Source organism: Leucopleurus acutus, assembly GCF_964270905.1.
Source record: "Leucopleurus acutus genome assembly, chromosome: 16".
Taxonomy (NCBI): domain Eukaryota; kingdom Metazoa; phylum Chordata; class Mammalia; order Artiodactyla; family Delphinidae; genus Leucopleurus; species Leucopleurus acutus.
Genome location: NC_139158.1, coordinates 16,276,091 through 16,293,363, shown reverse-complemented (window position 1 = coordinate 16,293,363; position 17,273 = coordinate 16,276,091). Strand labels below are relative to the sequence as shown.

The following is a 17,273-nucleotide window of genomic DNA, read 5'->3' as shown; positions in this document are numbered from 1 at the left end:
CGTGGGCACAGGCGTGTGCGCGGGAGTGTCCGTGCAAGATGCGTGTGTCAGCCTGCCCGTGAATGTGTGTGCACCCGTGTGCGCTCCTAAGTGTGCCCGGGCGGGCGCCGGCGGGAGAGTCCCGCCCCCTCCCCAGCCTCTGTCCGCCCCTCCCCGCCCCGCGCCGCCTGCGCCGGCTGCATCCTCGCCTCCACCTCGCTCACCCCCTCCTCCCCGCACTTTCTCCTGCTCTCCCTCCCTCTCGGCTCAGACTGCCGGACTCGGCGCTCTTCTCGCCGGCCGCCTTGGGAATCGCCGGCTGCCACCGCCCAGCTCGCACCCGCTGGCCCCCCAGTGCTTGGGCACCTGTTGGAGGCGCAGAGACAGGTGCAGGGGGCTGGGCTGCCGGGGGCGAGAGGGTGAGGGTGAGTGTGTGTTAGCCTGTGTGTGCCCCTGGGGGTGTTTAGCTCTCCGGAGGCTGTAATTTCTGGCTCCTCTGGAGAGCCAGTTTCAGGAGGAGGCATCTGAGGCAGGGGTCCTCACCTTGGATGGCAGCGGATGGGGGCCCAGGCAGGCGGGCAGATCCTGGGGCTGAACGAAGGGACAGTGGGAAGTGAAAACCTAAGAGGTGGGTGACCCCCAGACCAGACAGGCGCCTGGTGCAGAAGGATAGTCAGAGCCTCAGAAAGACAGAGGAGGGGGCCTAGGGGGCAGCTTCAGGGGTAGAGGGCCCAGGGCAGACAGAAGCCCAGAATGAGGGGCTGGCGCTGGGAAGAGGACAGAGGGACAATCTAGAGGAAAGTGGGCAAGGCTGAGGTGGAGCCAGGACCTATCTGGGGGGAGTGGGCTGGCAGCCCAGCCCCATGGAGCACAGCTTGGGGTCTGGAGGGCCCAGGCCTTCTGCCTGCCCGTCAGCGGGCACAGGCTGCCCTCTCCCTCAGCACCTAGGAAGGGAGGCCAGTGAGGGCCCACAGACCCTGGCGGGTGCCGCCTGGCCCTCAGCCAGCAGACGGGTAGGTTTGAGAAGTCAGCCCCGGGCTCAAGCTCTCTCGAACCTCCCTCCCCCAGCCAGGGGTGCTGCATGAGGGGCCGCAGAGGCGACCGCATGACCATCAACATCCAGGAGCACATGGCCATCAACGTGTGCCCGGGGCCCATCCGGCCCATCCGCCAGATCTCTGACTACTTCCCCCGCCGGGGACCAGGACCTGAAGGGGGTGGCGGGGGCTTCAGAGAGGCCCCTGCTCATCTGGGCCCCCTGGCCCTGGCACCCCCTGCAGCCCTCCTTGGGGCCACCACGCCCGAGGATGGAGCTGAGGTGGACAGCTATGACTCGGATGATACCAGTGAGTCTGCGGGCTTGAAGGGCCCAGGGTGCTAATGGGGGCCTCCAGGCTTGTGGGAAGGGGATGGGGCCCTGCTGGGGGTGGGGAGGCGGCGGGCACCGCCACCACAGCTGCAGTCAGAGTGGAGATTACAGGTTCAGCTAGGCTCAATATTCAATATTTCTGCTGAGACACTCAACCACCCACAGAGCACCAGTTGCAGCCCAGCCAGGGACCCAGACGTGCACACACAAGCAGGCTGACAGGCACAGACACGCACAAACCTTCACAGCTGGCACACGTAGCAGGCCTGCCCACCTGTCTCTCACACACACCTGTCTTTACGCACGGACTCAGGTTACCTCTTCCCTCTTCTCCAGCCGCCCTGGGCACGCTGGAGTTTGACCTTCTCTACGACCAGGCTTCCTGCACTCTGCACTGTAGTATCCTCAGGGCCAAGGTGGGTACTCCCTGCCCCCCGAGAGCCCTGGCCCTGTTTGCCTCCTACCCTGAGAGGGGTGCGTTTCCATCCTCCTTTCCCTTCCCCAGGCCTGACTCCTGCTCCTCTCCCAGCACCCATCTTGGCTCTCCCGCCCCCAAGGGTCCACACTACAGAGAGAGGGAGGGAGGGTGGGCAGGCTGGGAGCTCACAGCCCTCTTCCCTCCCCTCCTCCCCAGGGCCTCAAGCCCATGGATTTCAATGGCCTGGCCGACCCCTACGTCAAGCTGCACCTGCTGCCTGGAGCCTGCAAGGTAACGGCCTCCCCCTACCCTCGCCCCCCAGCCTGACCCAGCTTGTGGGTGTGCCCCCAACCTTCGTCTGCCTCCAGCCTCTGTGGGTCTGGGGGACATGTACTGTGAACGCTTCGTCCCCATACCTAAGGCCAATAAGCTAAAAACTAAGACTCAGAGGAACACGCTGAATCCCGTGTGGAATGAGGACCTGACGTACAGCGGAATCACAGATGATGACATCACCCACAAGGTGCTCAGGTGAGGGGTCTGTCCTCCCGGTTACCAACGAGTCCAGCTCAGCACCTCCTTGGGGACAACTGTCATTGGAACCTTCTTTGGTTGGTCGACCCACCTCCCATTAAGCCCTCAGATGCTCTAGAACCATCAGTGGCTCCCTGTCCCCTTCGGGAGCAGGCCAGAATGTTCCCCTGGGTTCCTGCCCTCCAAATAGCTCCTACTGCTCCTCCAACAGAGGACCGCCCTCTTGCGACTGGTCGGGTTCCTATCTCCTGACCTTTGCCTGTCGTGTCTCTTCCTGCTTCCTCTCTCTGCCGGCCTAAATCCCACTGATCATTTGAGGCTCTGCTTCCTCCTGCAATCTTTCCCTGCTCACTGAGACCTCTTCTCAGAGCCCCTGACTTAAGTCAGACCTATGCAGCAGAGGTCTGCCCATTCTGCTGCCCTTGTCTCCCTAACATCTCTAAGGAGTGAAGTCTCAAGCGACAGAAATGGGAATGAGGCTTAGGGAGGTTAAGTGACTTGCTCAAGGTCATGTGGTTGCTAGGTGGCGGAGCTGGGAATTGAACACCTCTGCATGACACAGCTGCTCGAGAGTGTCACAGCAGAAGGCAGGGAAAGGGGCTGCAGACCGAGACGGATGGAAGTAAAAGCAATAATCTCTTACTTGCTGGGTTCATGAGTCTCTCCCAGGCTGGCTCCCTGCTCCACACAGGAAAGGACAGGGGCTCTAGGGGGAGGTATGCGCTCCTGGTCCAACTGCTCAAGGCTCCTTCAGGCCCTTCTAGCTCTTACATCCTGGACCCGTGACCCACATTCACCAGTGCACACCCTGTGCATGTTCAGTTGGATCCTGTCCCCAGGCCCTGAATGGAGGCTGTGTGTGTGTGTGTGTGTGTGTGTGTGTGTGTGTGTGTGGTCGTGTTCCCAAGATTTGTGAGGGCTTCCTCAAGGAGCCGAGCAGGTCCTGATGGGCCGGGGACAGCCTGGGCAGCTGGAAAGGGAGGCGCAGAGGAACAGGGCAAATCAAAACATCCTCCCCCAGCTCCAGGCCTGGTGCTCCCCACAGAGCCCTGAGACAGCCCATTTTACAAGTGAGGTGTAGAGTATTTAGGGCAGAGCTGGGACCAGCCTCGAGTGTTCAGAGTTCAGTCGGAGGACCTTTCTCCCAAACTGGAGTGGGGCTCAAGTACCCCAGGGGGCCTTGACCCTGCAGTTCCCTACCAGGATCTCCGTCTGTGATGAAGACAAGCTGAGCCACAACGAGTTCATCGGGGAGATCCGTGTACCCCTCCGACGCCTCAAGCCTTCACAGAAGAAGCATTTTAACATCTGCCTTGAGCGCCAGGTCCCGGTCTGTGCCAGGCTGCGGGGTACCACGGGAAGGGGGCCCTGGGGAGATCAGGTTTCCAGAACTTTCTCTTTGCCCCCTCAGCTGGCTTCACCCTCTTCCATGTCTGTGGCGCTGAGGGGCATCTCCTGTTACCTGAAGGAGGTGAGCCACCCACAGGGACCGCATCTGGGCGGGAGGTGGTGAGGGTGCCGGCTGACGCCCGCGTCTGCTGGCAGCTGGAGCAGGTGGAGCAGGGGCCTGGGCTGCTGGAAGAGCGCGGGCGCATCCTGCTGAGCCTCAGCTATAGTTCTCGGCGCCGCGGGCTGCTGGTGGGCATCGTGCGCTGCGCCCACCTGGCTGCCATGGACGTCAACGGCTACTCTGACCCCTACGTCAAGACGTGAGCCCTCGCCCTGCCCCGAGGCCCACCCTCCCCTCCCCAGGGACTTGCCACCAGCCCCGTCCTCTTCTGGGCCTGGCCTGTCCCTGACTGACCTGCTGCCCCACCCCTGTCCCTCCTCCCCCTCGGCAGGTACCTGAGGCCAGACGTGGATAAGAAATCCAAGCACAAAACACGTGTGAAGAAGAAGACTCTAAACCCGGAATTTAATGAGGTAAACGGGGCAGAGGCCAGAAATCGAGCGGGGCTGGGGCCGGGAGTGAGGCAGCGCCTCATGGAAGGTGTCGCTTGCCCTGTCCCAGGAGTTCTTCTACGAGATGGAGCTCTCCACTCTGGCCAGCAAGACTCTGGAAGTCACAGTCTGGGACTATGACATTGGCAAATCCAACGACTTCATCGGTGAGGGAGGAGCCTGCTGGGTGGTGCTGATGGAGGGCAGCCCGGCAGTGAGCCCGGCCCTGATCTTGCCTGCCTCTACTGCTCCCAGGTGGCGTGGCCCTGGGGCCAGGCGCCCGGAGAGAGGCCCGGAAGCACTGGAGCGACTGTCTGCAGCAGCCGGACGCAGCTCTGGAGCGCTGGCACACCTTGACCAGCCAGTTGCCCCCGGCAGCCGGAGCCCTGCCCTCAGCCTGAGCAGGACAGCGGCCGCCCAGCACAGGGCCCTCAGGGCTGGGCCCAGTAGGCAGCCTTCGCACGAGTGTGTTGCACGTTTACACGGGGTGGAGGCCCCACCCCGCACTACTTGTCTTGTTTCGTGTCTCCGTGACCGTGGGTCTGTCTTCTTGTGAGGGACTGTGGAGATCTATATTCACATATGCAAACTTCCTCCTGCCTGACTCGCTACAACAGACAAATATGCAAACCACCCATCCAGAGCACACCTGCAGGGGGGATCCCACAGTGCCCCTGCCCCAAGGACCCGGCTGCTGCTCCTCTCTCCTGCCTCTCCAGGCTGCCCGGCCCCCTCCCCTCCAGGGAGGAGGTCGGATTAGGGGGGGTTTGGAGGAGGAGGTTTCCAAAAATGAAAATGACACACACAAAAAGAGGCACTCCTTTAATGCAGAATCTTCATTAAAAAAACCACCACCACCGAGCCCTGTACAGCTGCCCTTTTAAGTGGGGGGCCACCGCAGGGTCTCTGCCTCTCTGAGAGGTGGCAGATGCTCCTGGCCCACTCATTTAAATAACTGTCCCCTGGATTGGGCTGGGATGTGAAGGCAGGGCCCCTGCCCTCCCTGGAGAGGGCCCACCTTCTGGGGGACATTCATGCATGTTTACGCCTTTTCTGATTGTGTCAGTGGCCACAGCATGGCAACCGGGCGTCAATAAACGTCTCTGCGGAAGCTGGGGGCTCATGTGTGCTGACACAGAGGGCGCTGGGCAGGGGGTCAGGCAGAGGGGCTCACTCTGGGATGTCGATCACCAGGTCATCATCCCCGTCCAGGGCGTCGTCCCCGCTGCCTGCATCGCTGAACATCTGCCGAGGGACGGCGCTCAGGATCGTAGGGGGAGGCATCTTGGGTGGGGGCAGTGGGGCCAGGGCTGCCCCCACGCCGGCCCCAGAACCCCGGCCTGGGAAGGTCAGCGGCCCTCCCACGGGGCAGTCGGGGGGTCCTACCGCCATCTGCAGCAGCGGGGAGAAACACAGGGAGGGCCTATCAGGGAGGCACTGGGACCTCCAGGAGGCTGGCACTGCCCCTTAAGACAGTTCCAGGGGATGGGGAAGGGCAAAGGCTCATTCAAGGGGTGGTGGACACAGCCAGGCCAGCCAGGCTGGAATCAGGGAGCCTGCCCACCTCAGCCCTGCAGAGTCTCACACCAGCAAGTGCGTGGGGGTGAGGGTTGGTGATGGAAGTGCTGATGAGGGTGGCGGTGGAGAGAGTCTCATGGGAAACCAGGAGGGAAAGGCCGGGCCCTGCCCTTGCCAGTCAGGCACTGTGGCTGCCCCTGGGATAGCAGCCAGAGCCAGAGCCAGCCTGGAGTGCCTGCCTGCCCGCCTCTGGGCACCTCCAGTACCACCTGCCACGCTGGCCTCCTCTCCCTCCTCCTCCTGAGGGGCTCACTGGTTTGGTGGAGGGTGTCAAAGGTCTTCACCCCCGGCCGTGTGAGGCTTCTACCTCTTGTGTCTGGGAGGGGCCCCTCTTTGGGATCCCCAGAGCCACCGGCCTAGGCCAGGCCCTCCTCTCAGCTCACCTGGACTCCCTGCCTTCAGCCTCTCCCAGATCCAGCTCCTCCTCCGCACTGCAGCCAGAGTAAGCTCTCTAGAACACAGACCTGAGCGCGTCACTCCTGTACTCGGGGGCCTCCGGCTCCTCGCTGCCCTCAGGACAGGCAGTGCCTGAGAACAGGCCAGTCCTTCCACCTGGACTGTCCTTTTCTATTTGTCAAAGGTCCTGCTTTGTGCTCCGAGGCTGGGAAGTGGCCTCTGTCCTGCCCAACCCTCCAGTCCCACCCCTGCCAGGTCCTTCTGAATCCTTCCCAGAGATCTGTGGGCCTCCTGCTTTGCCTGTAGGCACAAACTGAGCACCTACTATGTGCCAGGTGACTTCCATTAATGACCTCTCACCATTCCGACCACCCTGGAAGGGAGGAGAGGTCATCAGCCAGAGGAGGAAACGGAGGCTTGGAAATGGAGGTTTGAAGGCACAGGCCTGCCAGGTCCCCACCAGGCAGTGTCCAGTCTAGCCGGGGTGTGGGGATGGCAGTAGTCTTCACAGTGGCCCTTCTGATTGCCTTAACACATTCGGGCCCCTGTGGCCTACTCTCTGCTTCTCAAGGCGGCCCCCTCACCGCCGCTGTTCCTAGGGTGGCATGGAGGGCCAGAGTGGGTTTGTACCTTGGGCGACTGGGGTCTGCCAGGATGGATGACAGACAGGAAGCCCAGCTCTGAACAGCACCCTTGCAGCCAGTACCAGGCACTCATGTGCACACACGGGAGCAGATGCACACGCACGACTGAAAAGGCCGGTGGCATGACTGTCCCCCTCCTCTGGCCACCACCTCTTGATTACCTACCCGAGGCCCCATGTACTACCCCTGCTTGGACTGACTTCATGGCCTCCTCAGCGTGACCCACGGTAGTGAATGCTTATCTGTGGCATACTAGGGACAAGGCACCGGGCTAAGTGTTTTCTCTCTCTTAACTCATTTTATCCTCACAACGACGCCACCGAACAGAGGAGCAAGCGGAGGCTCTGAGAGTTAAATGACGCGCCCAAGTCGCACGGCGAGTGCGTGGAGGAAACCCAGCTAAAACGGGTGAGGCCCAGGCTCCTGACTGACCTGCTTCAGTCTTCACAGCGTCCCCTCCCCTCTCCTCACACCACCACACCCAGAAACTTCAGGGACCCCCACTCTCCTCATAGGACACCCAGCCTTCTATGACCTGACCCACCCTATCCTTCCTACGCTGTTCGCTCTCACCCCTCCGGCTCCAGCCCAAACACCACTTTTGCCGCGTCCACCCCTTCCTTCCACAACCGCCTCAGCCTGAATATCCAAATCTCACCCTGGGCTGAAGTGTCACCTATTCTTTGAGGCCGTCCCTGATTTATCCCCTCCCCCGTGCACCGCCATTGGTTTGGGCCCTTTTCCCCTGCCTGCCCCGAACATAGCTCACTGACACGCCTCTGGGTCAGGAGCCAGCACTTCAGAGCCCTTAACTGCCCAAGCGCACCCCACGCCACGCCTCCACGCTCTGCTCCGGGTTTCTCTGGCCCGTGCCTTCTCCACCAGTCCGCCCAGCCCAGGAAGCAGAACCCCTGCCAAGTAGCGTGAAGCAGGAGCTGAGCAGTATCGTCACCCATTAGCTACTCATCTTCCAGGCTCAAGGGCCAAGGTCACGCGGGAGGAAGTGGCAGAGCTGGGGTTAGAACTCCAGAACCCACACTCCTAACCACCACAAGCAGGGCTCCCGTTCCACCTCTGGCTCCAGAGTCTCGAGTCTACAGTCCACCCAACTTGAGAGCTGCCAGCCCGGTCCTTATTTCACTTTGACTCAGAGCTGGAAGGGCACTGTGCCTTCCGTGTCCTCATCTCTCCCAGGGCTCAGGGTGCAGAGACCTCTTCTCCTCACCATCCACCTCCCTGCCCGTGACTTCCAAATACGGCCCCCGTGCGGCCCAGGCTCACGTCACCCAGTTGTCTCGTTGACATTTCCAGACAGCATCTCAAGACATCCAAAGCCAAACTCACCTTCCTTCCCAAACCTGCTCCTCCCACAGTCCTCCCCGACTCAGAAAAGGGCCACTTCTTTGGGCTGCTCAGGCCAAAACCCCTGGAGTCACCCTCAACGCCCCTCTCTCTCACAGCCCACACGGCTCTTCCTGGGGCTCCTTCTTTGAAAGAGACCCATCACCCACTTTTCACCCTTCCCCTGCTGCCTGGTTGACCGCAGGAGCCTCTTCACTGGTATCCCCACTTCCATCCTGACCCCCCACCCACCAGCCTATTCACTGCAGTGTCAAGCAATTTTCTTAACACGTCAATCAGATCAGACGCCCCTCTGCCCCACCTTCTCCAGTGGCTCCCGTTTCACTCACAGTACCAGCCAAAAACTTCCCAACACCTCCGAGACCCTCCACAGCCTTGCCCCTCAGGTGCTGTTCTGACCTGCTCTCTGGTCACTCTCCCTCTCACTCTCCTCCGACCACACTGGCCTCCTTCCTAGTCCTTGAAGAAGCCGAACACGTACCCACCCCCAGGGCCCCTGTGCTGGTTCTTCCTGAATGAAACACTTTGCAGAGAGCCAGAGGGCTTTGCTCATTTAAGTCTCTGACCACCCCACTGTAAACAGCAGCCCCATGTACTCTGGTGTTTCCCACGCTCTTTACCTGAATCTATCTTTCTACATTGTTACCTATTTATCTTGCTTGTTTCCTGCCTACCCTTCGAGAACATGGGCTCCATGAAAGCAGGGATTTCTGCTTTGTTCGCTATTGTATCTGCAGCACCTAGCACAGTGCCTGGTACACAGTAGACGCTCCGCAACACTTGCTGATTACACGTGGTTTGATCACTCACTTTACAGACACACAATCTGAGACCTAGAGGGTCACGGTCACATGGTTTCTAAGTGGTGCAACCTTGACTTGATTCTAGATCCCACAACTCTGCCCCTCCTTGGGGGCTGCCTGGCAATACAGAACACTTGTGAAAATGAGCCTGGCCCCCAGCCACCTTCACTCTGAGCTCCCCGAGTCTGGGCTTGCCCTGACTGGTCTCACAGGGAGCCTGGGAGCCAGGACTTCTGGGACCCGCCCCTCAACGCCTAACCCTGGGCTGGGTCCCCAGCAGCAGCCCCAAATCAGCCCTTCAATGTTCTCGGACAGGCCCCCAGCCGTCCTGAGCCTCCCTCAGGTGGCTGTCCTGCCGTTCTGGCCCCTCCCTAACGTCCCCCAAACAGGGTACCTTGAGTTTCCGGGGCAGGCGGGGCCGTTTCTCCCGCTTGGGCCTCAGGGGGCTGGGCTCGGGCAGCTGCAGGGCCAGGTAGTCAGAAGGGAATGGGGGGTAGGTGGGGGAAGCCAGCTGCAGGCGGGAGTGAGGGGATGGAGATGGGAAATGGAGTGGATGGGGTGGGGGTAGAAGGAAGAAATGCAAACAGGAGGAAGAATGGAAAAACAAGAGATGGTGATGAGTGTGGCTCCTGAGAACAGACGGGAGGGGACAGCAGCAGGACTGTGTCCTGGGGTCTCCTCTCCTCAGTCACGTCTGTCCCCCATTCCTACACCAGAGAGAAGCAGGCAGCCCCAACTCACACCCCTCCGAGGCACGCTTGCTGGCCACACCCAGACAGATGTTCTTGGTGCTGGGCTGGCTTCACCCTGAGGCCTGGACCCTCTGCCCAAATGATGCCCACCTTATTCCCAGGCATCTGACCATTTCCCACCCTTGACCCCAACTCACCGAGCTCAGGTATGGGGAGGGGGCCCCAGAGGCCTGAAGGGGAAACCCTGTTGAAGGAGGCAGGGAGAGGCTGGTGGGGGAGGGGGCACCCCCCAGCGGAGGGCTTCTCTTCCTGGAGAAAGGACAGGGGAGGGGGTCAGAGGCAAGAGGCAGCCCAGGTACCCTCTCCAACCCCCACCCCCCACCCTCCAGGGAAGAATGATGGCTTCTTCTCACCTCTTAGGGGCTGGCGTGTCCGACAACTTGGATGTCCCCTCTGTCTCGCTGTTATCTGAAGATGCAGTGGCATCTGAGTCTGTGAGGGGGAGGGCTGGTAAGTAGTGGGTGGGAGTCCCTGTCTACCCCAGAGGGGCGTAATCTCAACTCTACGGAAGGGTTCTGGGGAATCTGAAGGGCACACAGGTGTATTCTGGGGAGGCCCACAGCTTCCTTAAAATGTCCTTTACGACCTAATTCCTGCCTGGACTCCTCCCTGGTAACATACTGTCAAGCATTTTCTACGTGCCAGACTCTGAACAGGAGCTTGACATTCACTGCCTCTCCTTGTCTTCAGAACTATCCAAGGAGGAAAGGGAAGACGTCACCTCCGCTTTTCAGATGCAGTCACGGAGGCTCAGAAAGGAAGGTGTTGGACTGGGACTTGAGCCCAGGCCTCTGACTCCTGACCATTTTATGCTATTCTCTCCTTATCTGCCTAAGCTGTCCAGAGCTTACCTCTGCCCCACTCCACATATGCAGGGTCCTGGTAATTTGCCCCTCAAATCTCTCCTACCTTCACTCACTGCTCCCCATTCCAACTGTCACGAGGTCAGGTCAGCACCATGTCAAAATCACCTGCTAAGCAATCTCACCTCTCCTGCCACCCACTGTCCTCCCCAAGGACAGAACAACATAAAACGCAAAACTGATCACATCCTTCCCAATGCCTGGAAGCATTTGAAGTGCTTCTTAATATAGCCCCAACCCACCCTTCTGGTCTCCCAACCAAACTGTATTCTTCACATCACACCAACCTATTTTCTCAAAACCAAAATTCATTTCCCAGATTTGTGCCTCTACCTAGAAGGCCCATCATTCACTTAACAGATAACCATTTACACGTAAAATACGTTATTCCCGATTTCTCTGCTCAGATAGATCCTTTAAGAAGCAGATTAGGGCTTCCCTGGTGGCACAGTGGTTGGGAGTCCGCCTGCCGCTGCAGGGGATGCGGGTTCGTGCCCCGGTCCGGGAAGATCCCACATGCCGCGGAGCGGCTGGGCCCGTGAACCAGGGACGCTGAGCCCGCGCGTCCAGAGCCTCTGCTCTGCAACAGGAGAGGCCACAGCGGTGAGAGGCCCGCGTACCGAAAAAAAAAAAAAAAAAGAAAAGTAGATTAAATGCCACCTCTCTGAAAAGTCTCCCAGAATCCCTCAGGCCCAGTTGATGGCTGACTCTTCCAGAACCCTTTACTCTCACTGGTCACGGCTCTCCTCACTCTGCTAGGACATTGTCATATATGGGTGTCTCCCTGACCACACTGTGGGCTTCTCCAGGAGATAAGTGGTGGCTTACATCTCTGGCTCTTGTTTCTCAGCTATATCCCACTCTGATCATAAACAGGCTGGGTTCCCTCACGCCTCCTATCCTGAAGTCCCCCTCCAAAAGCAAGTTAACTGAAAGACCTCCAGGAAGGAACAGGAAGGCAATGAGAAGCTAGAATGAAAGCCAAATATTTTGCCATGATCTACATGAGTTGGCTCCTACCTACTTCTTTGACCTCATCCACTGTCTTCCTATAATATGTAAATGAATAGGTGTTCAATGTTCTAATAAAACATTATTTACAAAAACAAGCAATCTGGGGACTTTTCTGGTGGGGCAGTGGTTAAGAATCCGCTGGCCAATGCAGCGGGCATGGGTTCGATCCCAGGTCCAGGAAGAACCCACATGCCGTGGAGCATTTAAGCCCGTGTGCCACAACTACTGAGCCCGCGCTCTAGAGCCCGTGAGCCGCAACTACTGAAGCCCGCGCGCCTAGAGCCCGTGCTCCGCAACAAGAGAAGCCACCGCAATAAGCCCACGCACCGCAACGAAGAGTAGCCCCCACTCGCCGCAACTAGAGAAAACCCGCACGCAGCAACGAACACCCAACGCAGCCAAAAATAAATAAGTAAATAAAACAAAAACAAGCAATCTGGCTAGCTGTTTGCTGACCCTTGCTCTAGACACCATGGAGAGAGGTGATTGCATGTGACATGGCTTATGAGAAAAACTGGGCCACAAAGGCCCACCTTAGGACTTTTTCAAATTGTGGGTATCAACCCAATAGTGGGTCACAAATTCAACTTATTGATTTACAACGAGCACTAAATGGAAAAAAAAAAAAGCAGTCTAAAATGTATCAGAACAAACTGCATATAGGGCTCTTAACATTATTTCACTAAATTTTGTTTTATAAGCAAGTAAGTACGTGGGGGTTGGTCACGATGTAAAATCTATTATTGGTTGTAAACGGTGCTCAAAAAAAGTTTGAGAACAGTGCTTTATGTGCTTCATTCCTTCTCCTCAAAAAACCTGGTACGTTTTTACCTCAGGGAATCTGCATCTGTGACTCCCTCTGTGGGAAATCTCTCACTCATCTTCACATCTTCTTCTTATCTAGGTCCCAGCTCCAACATTACTTCCTGAAAAAAGCCTTTCTTGAATTCTTTATTAAGATGTTGCCTGCCATCTAGTTTTGTATGGTCTGTAACTAAGAACGGCTTTTACATTTTTAAATCGTTGGGGGAAAAGAAACTCCAAAGAAAAATATTTCATGACGTGAAAGTTTTATGATATTCAAATTTCAGTATTCATAAATAAAGTTTTATTGAAACACAGCCATACTCACTTATTTACAACTCACCTACTGCTGTTTCTGCACTACAAAGGCAGAGCTGTATAGGCGCAACAGAAATTGTACGTTCTGCAAAGCCTAAAATACTTATTACTTGGCCCTTTACAGAGAAAGTTTATCAACCCCCATTCTACTCCAATCCCTACCACGTAACCCTGATTTTCTTCTTCAAATCTAAAATTCTAGTTTATTTCTTTGCTTACTTACTACCCCCAACGAGAATACAAATTCCAAGAGGCTTTATCCATCTTGGTTACCACTGTATCCTCTGTGCAAAGCCCACTGCCTGAAATACAGCAGCTACTCAGTCATACTTGAGTGAAAGAATAGTGAGGAGGACGACAAGCGACTAGGCTTAAGAACCATTGGAGGCTGTATTGGCCTCCGCGGCCTAAAGGGAGGGCCCAGGAAGCTTGCTGGAGTGCCAGGAGCATGTCCTCCACCAATTTTTCATGACCTTGCTCACCAGAGGAGTCTTCATCCACGTTCTCGTACTGCAAAAGTCGGTCTAGGAGGAAACTGAGGGAAGGGGCGGAGAGAACAAGAGTGTTTACTCCCATCTCTGCAATGTTCTCCTGGGCCCTCGTCCCTTCCAGCTGGCCTGTTGGAGCCTCACAACAGCCCTGAGGCAGTTATCATGCATTTGTGGCCCATTCCAGGATGGGGTCCGAATGCAGATCCACAGGAGCCACATCACCCGCTGGCCTCCCTCCTCCCCTCAACGTGTCTCACCTCTTGTCCCGGGACACCTTCAGCAATTTCCTCTGCGCCTTCCTCAGCTCCTCCTGGAAGCACTCGTGTTCCTGTATTACCGGCAAGGTGGGAGCTGAGCCAACGGCCGTCCGTAAACGGAGCCCGGACGCCGGCCACAGCTCACCCTACTCTCTTCACACACAGGTAAACTGAAGTCTTACGAGCACCAGCCCTCACCCCCCACCGCCTCACCACCCCAGCACTCACGTAGATGAGGAATTTGAGCTTCCGCTTCAGGTTCCGGTATTTCTTCTTGTAGTCCACTTCGCCGTCCGCCGGCCCGTTCATGACCCGCCCCGGGAGAAGCGCCCCAGCACTGGCCGGGAGCCGGGCTACCCCGAGCCGGCTCTGCCCGGCCTCTCCCACCTCCACTTCCGGAGAGTCGGCTGGGCTGTATCCGCTGGGACTACAACTCCCGCCGTGCCCCGCGCCCAGGAATCGTAACCACACCGGCTGCCCTCCCGGGGAATACCGGGAAAGGAACGTTGCTTCCAGGGGATACGCTAAAAATGGCGCCGCGTTGACGCGATGATGTCACAAAGATGGCGGACACTGGAGGGCACCCTTACTGATTCGAAATGTGCTTAGCGATTTGAAGCCACGAGAACGCATTCCTCCTCGGATTCCTAGTCTCCTGGCGAGGACGCCCTTTTCCTTCTGTCTTGCAAAATCACAGATGCCTAGTTGCTGCCCGTGACCACGAACAGAGGCAGCGTCGCGGGTTGATTGTTACATCCAAAAGTGTAGCCGGCTCCCAATCGGTTTCTAACGAGAATTCTCCTTCAGAAGAGATTCGTTCTAAGAAAAGGAAGGAACCGCGAGACTCTCCAACTGCCCGCGGAAGGCAAGTTTTGTCTCGCAAAGTTCTGGGTCCAAGCGGCCCGTGACGGATACTCAACGGTCCTCCACCTCACGGCGCCACGATACTGCGCGTGCGCAAGCTCCTGTCAAACGTTTTTCTTCCGAGAAGAAAAACGGCGGGAGCCGCCGATATCAGGTGGAGCAAAATGGCTCGGGAGAATGAAATGCAGGAGTTCACCCGTAGGTTCTTCCAAGGCCGCCCGGACCTCAGGTGCACCGGAGGTTGGAGGCGGGGTTGTAAAGGGTAGGGGCGGGACAGGGACTCCGTCGTGACACGTGTTTCCGCAGCACGCTTACGCACTCCATCGTGCGGCGGAGGTTTTTGGCTCACGCGGGCCGCGACCACCTGGAGCCCGAAGAGAAGCAGACGCTGAAGCGGCTAGTGGAGGAGGAGCTGCTGAAGATGCAGGTGTGGGCCCGAGCCTGGGCCACCGCAGGCGGGGGTTGTGGCCGTGGAGGAGGGGCCTGAGAGCGGTGGGGCAGAACACAACCTTGATACACGTGATGCTCTCTTGATGCACACACAGGTGGATGAAGCGGGTGGCAGGGAAAAGAGGCTCGACGTTCCCAAGAAGGCCAAGAGGTCTCCCATCCCCTGCCGTGACCCAGCGAGAAAAAGGTTCCGTTTCAATTCGGAGTCAGGTTAGTGCCTTGTGCATAGTTGGTTCATGTTAAAGGTATTTATTGTGCGTGTGTTATGTTCCAAGGCCTTAGGTAAGGGGGCGTGGCCCGTGAGTCAGGAGCCAGGAACAGGGTGGACTGAGAGCTGTTTCCTACTGCCCTTCCCTCCATCAGAGCAGGATTCAAGGCAACCAATCCCAAGTGGAGGGAGAAGGGACAGGAGGAACCTATCCCAACCTCCTCTTCTCTCCACATTCCAGAGCCCAGCTCTGCAGCCTCCAGTCCAGACTGCTTCGGCCTCCCAGCAAAGAATGGGATGGCAGCAGAAGTCAGTCCAGCCGAGGATGAGAATCCAAAGCGAGCCTCAAAGAAAGCAATTGAGGAGAGCAGTGACGAGGAAGAACAGCAGAGGGACCTGACTGCAAAGATGGGATTAGAGAAGGAGGAGGTGAAGGGGAGCAGTGAGAAGGAGGAAGAGGGCTCTGCCAGAAAGAGTAAGGTCTGGAAAGAAGAAAGCAGTGAGGAAGAGGAAAATGAGAAAAAGGAAGAGAAGGAGGCGGAGGAAAAGGAGTCCAAGGGCAGGACTAGGAAGAAGCCTGGGACAAAGAACAAGCAGGCACCAGGCAAGGCCTCAGCCAGTAGGAAACAGGCCAGGGAGGAGAGTGAAGACAGTGAGGAATGTGCCCAGGGGCCAGGAAAGAAGGCAAAGGGAAAGAAAGGAGCTAAAAGCCACCAGGAGAGTGAAAAGGAGAGTGAGGAGGAGGAGACCCTAGCCAAGAAGAAAGAGAACAGAGAGGAAGAAGAGGATTGGAAACTCACAGCCCAGAGCAGTGGAGGTCAAAGGTCCTCCTCTTTGGAGGAGAGGAGCTGTAAGCAGAAAAGCAAGGCAGCAAGACTGCTGGGATCCCCGGGGGACAGAGAGGAACAGAAGGAAAGATCAGCAGCAGGCAGTGGGAATAGTAGTGGGGAAGATGAAGAGCCCCTAGTGCAGAGGAAGAGCAAAGACAAGACCCAGTGGAAGGGTGGGAAAAGGCAGAGTGGGAGCAGTGAGGAGGATGGGGAAGACAGCTGGAGGAAGATGACGCCAACTACTGGAAAGACAGCCAACGTGGGCAGTATCAATGGTGAGGCAAGTGACTCGGAGAAGGAGGTGAGTGACAGCGAGGCAGAGGGGACCCCCAAGAAGGAGAGGAAGAACCGCTCTTCCAAGAAGAGCTCCAAGAAAGGCAGGACACGAAGCTCCTCCTCCTCTTCCACAGATGGCAGTCCAGAACATAAAGGCAGGAAGGTGAGGGCTGAAGATGGGGTGGGAGGCTACCATTCAGGAAGAGGGAGACCCTGACTCAAGCCCAAGAGCCTTGGCCTTCAGCTGCTATCTTCCCTTGCCAGGCTGGCTCTGGTCGCCCTGGTGAGGACCACCCATCTGTGATGAGGCTAAAGCGCTACATTCGGGCCTGTGGGGCTCATCGAAACTACAAGAAGCTGCTGGGCTCCTGCCGTTCACACAAGGAACGCCTGAGTGTTCTCCGGGCAGAACTGGAAGCCCTGGGCATGAAGGGTGAGGCTGGGCGTGCCCTGGGAGCTGCAGGAGAAGGCCTTGGCTGCTGGGGAGGAGAGGATCACGAGCTTCTTCTGCCCCAGGTAACCCTTCCTTAGAGAAGTGTCGGGCCCTGAAGGAGCAGCGGGAAGAGGCAGCTGAGGTAGCCTCCTTGGACATTACCAACATCATCAGTGGTTCAGGTGAGGGGCTTCCTTCCACTGTCCAGGAGCAGATGGGGCATGGACTTTCTCAGGCAACTCATCTCCTGCTTTCTCATCCCCTCTAGGCCGGCCACGCAGACGCACAGCCTGGAACCCTGCAGGAGCAGCAGCCCCACCAGGGGAGCTATACTGCAGGACCCTGGACTCAGAGGAAGAGCGGCCCCGCCCCCCACCCCCAGACTGGTCACATATGCGTGGCATCATCAGCAGTGATGGCGAGAGCAACTGAGCTCCCCCTGTCCCCAGGAGGGACTTTGCACTTGTAGAAAGCATATACAGCATACCCACCCCAACTCTGCCTGCAGAGCAGAAGCAGCTTTCTTCGGAGAAGACTCGCAGCTCCCAGGGACACGTTATTGGGATTCTACTTCTCAGCTTCACATTCCCAGTTTAAAGTGTTTACAGGGATTTATTTTTGAAGACTCAATAAAGGAGTGTTTGAATCACCTCATCAAAACTGGTCCCCCACTCTCACCCCCTGTACTT

General features: G+C 57.5%; 3 protein-coding genes across 4 annotated transcripts; 2 read left to right on the top strand and 1 right to left on the bottom strand.

The window, feature by feature from the left end:
- Nucleotides 1-1,060: 1,060 nt before the first annotated feature.
- Nucleotides 1,061-4,642, top strand: DOC2A (double C2 domain alpha; the record flags this gene model as incomplete). The annotated part of the gene is made up of 10 exons (XM_082856234.1): nt 1,061-1,325; nt 1,685-1,764; nt 1,983-2,057; nt 2,188-2,297; nt 3,504-3,630; nt 3,712-3,771; nt 3,846-4,009; nt 4,142-4,223; nt 4,312-4,408; nt 4,497-4,642. The coding sequence occupies 10 exons, from the start codon at nt 1,061-1,063 to the stop codon at nt 4,640-4,642; spliced, it is 1,206 nt and encodes a 401-aa protein (XP_082712360.1).
- A 432-nt stretch (nt 4,643-5,074) lies between these two features.
- On the bottom strand, nt 5,075-14,052 carry INO80E (INO80 complex subunit E). 2 transcript variants are annotated; one of them, XM_082856991.1, is made up of 7 exons: nt 13,752-14,052; nt 13,524-13,594; nt 13,258-13,310; nt 10,130-10,208; nt 9,914-10,025; nt 9,419-9,535; nt 5,075-5,633 (listed from the first exon to the last, which is right to left on the bottom strand). In XM_082856991.1, the coding sequence occupies exons 1-7, from the start codon at nt 13,830-13,832 to the stop codon at nt 5,412-5,414; spliced, it is 735 nt and encodes a 244-aa protein (XP_082713117.1). In that variant the 5' UTR covers nt 13,833-14,052; the 3' UTR covers nt 5,075-5,411. The 2 variants fall into 2 exon arrangements, with proteins under 2 accessions (XP_082713117.1, XP_082713118.1); XM_082856992.1 differs by lacking the exon at nt 5,075-5,633 and adding an exon at nt 6,154-6,270 and having other exon boundaries at nt 13,752-13,932.
- Nucleotides 14,002-17,229, top strand: HIRIP3 (HIRA interacting protein 3). The gene is made up of 7 exons (XM_082856990.1): nt 14,002-14,616; nt 14,694-14,814; nt 14,933-15,047; nt 15,287-16,314; nt 16,416-16,584; nt 16,668-16,766; nt 16,853-17,229. The coding sequence occupies exons 1-7, from the start codon at nt 14,552-14,554 to the stop codon at nt 17,014-17,016; spliced, it is 1,761 nt and encodes a 586-aa protein (XP_082713116.1). The 5' UTR covers nt 14,002-14,551; the 3' UTR covers nt 17,017-17,229.
- The last annotated feature ends 44 nt before the right edge of the window (nt 17,230-17,273 follow it).

What these genes read in the sequence shown, in the direction of transcription:
- INO80E (XM_082856991.1), bottom strand. Translation starts at nt 13,832, where the DNA reads ATGAACGGGCCGGCGGACGGCGAAGTGGACTACAAGAAGAAATACCGG. An exon ending in AAGGTGTCCCGGGACAAGAG is followed by an intron (nt 13,311 to 13,523) that starts GTGAGACACGTT and finishes CCCTTCCCTCAG; the next exon opens with TTTCCTCCTAGACCGACTTT. An exon ending in CGTGGATGAAGACTCCTCTG is followed by an intron (nt 10,209 to 13,257) that starts GTGAGCAAGGTC and finishes TCCCCCTCACAG; the next exon opens with ACTCAGATGCCACTGCATCT.
- HIRIP3 (XM_082856990.1), top strand. Translation starts at nt 14,552, where the DNA reads ATGGCTCGGGAGAATGAAATGCAGGAGTTCACCCGTAGGTTCTTCCAA. An exon ending in CCGTTTCAATTCGGAGTCAG is followed by an intron (nt 15,048 to 15,286) that starts GTTAGTGCCTTG and finishes TCCACATTCCAG; the next exon opens with AGCCCAGCTCTGCAGCCTCC. An exon ending in GGAAGCCCTGGGCATGAAGG is followed by an intron (nt 16,585 to 16,667) that starts GTGAGGCTGGGC and finishes CTTCTGCCCCAG; the next exon opens with GTAACCCTTCCTTAGAGAAG.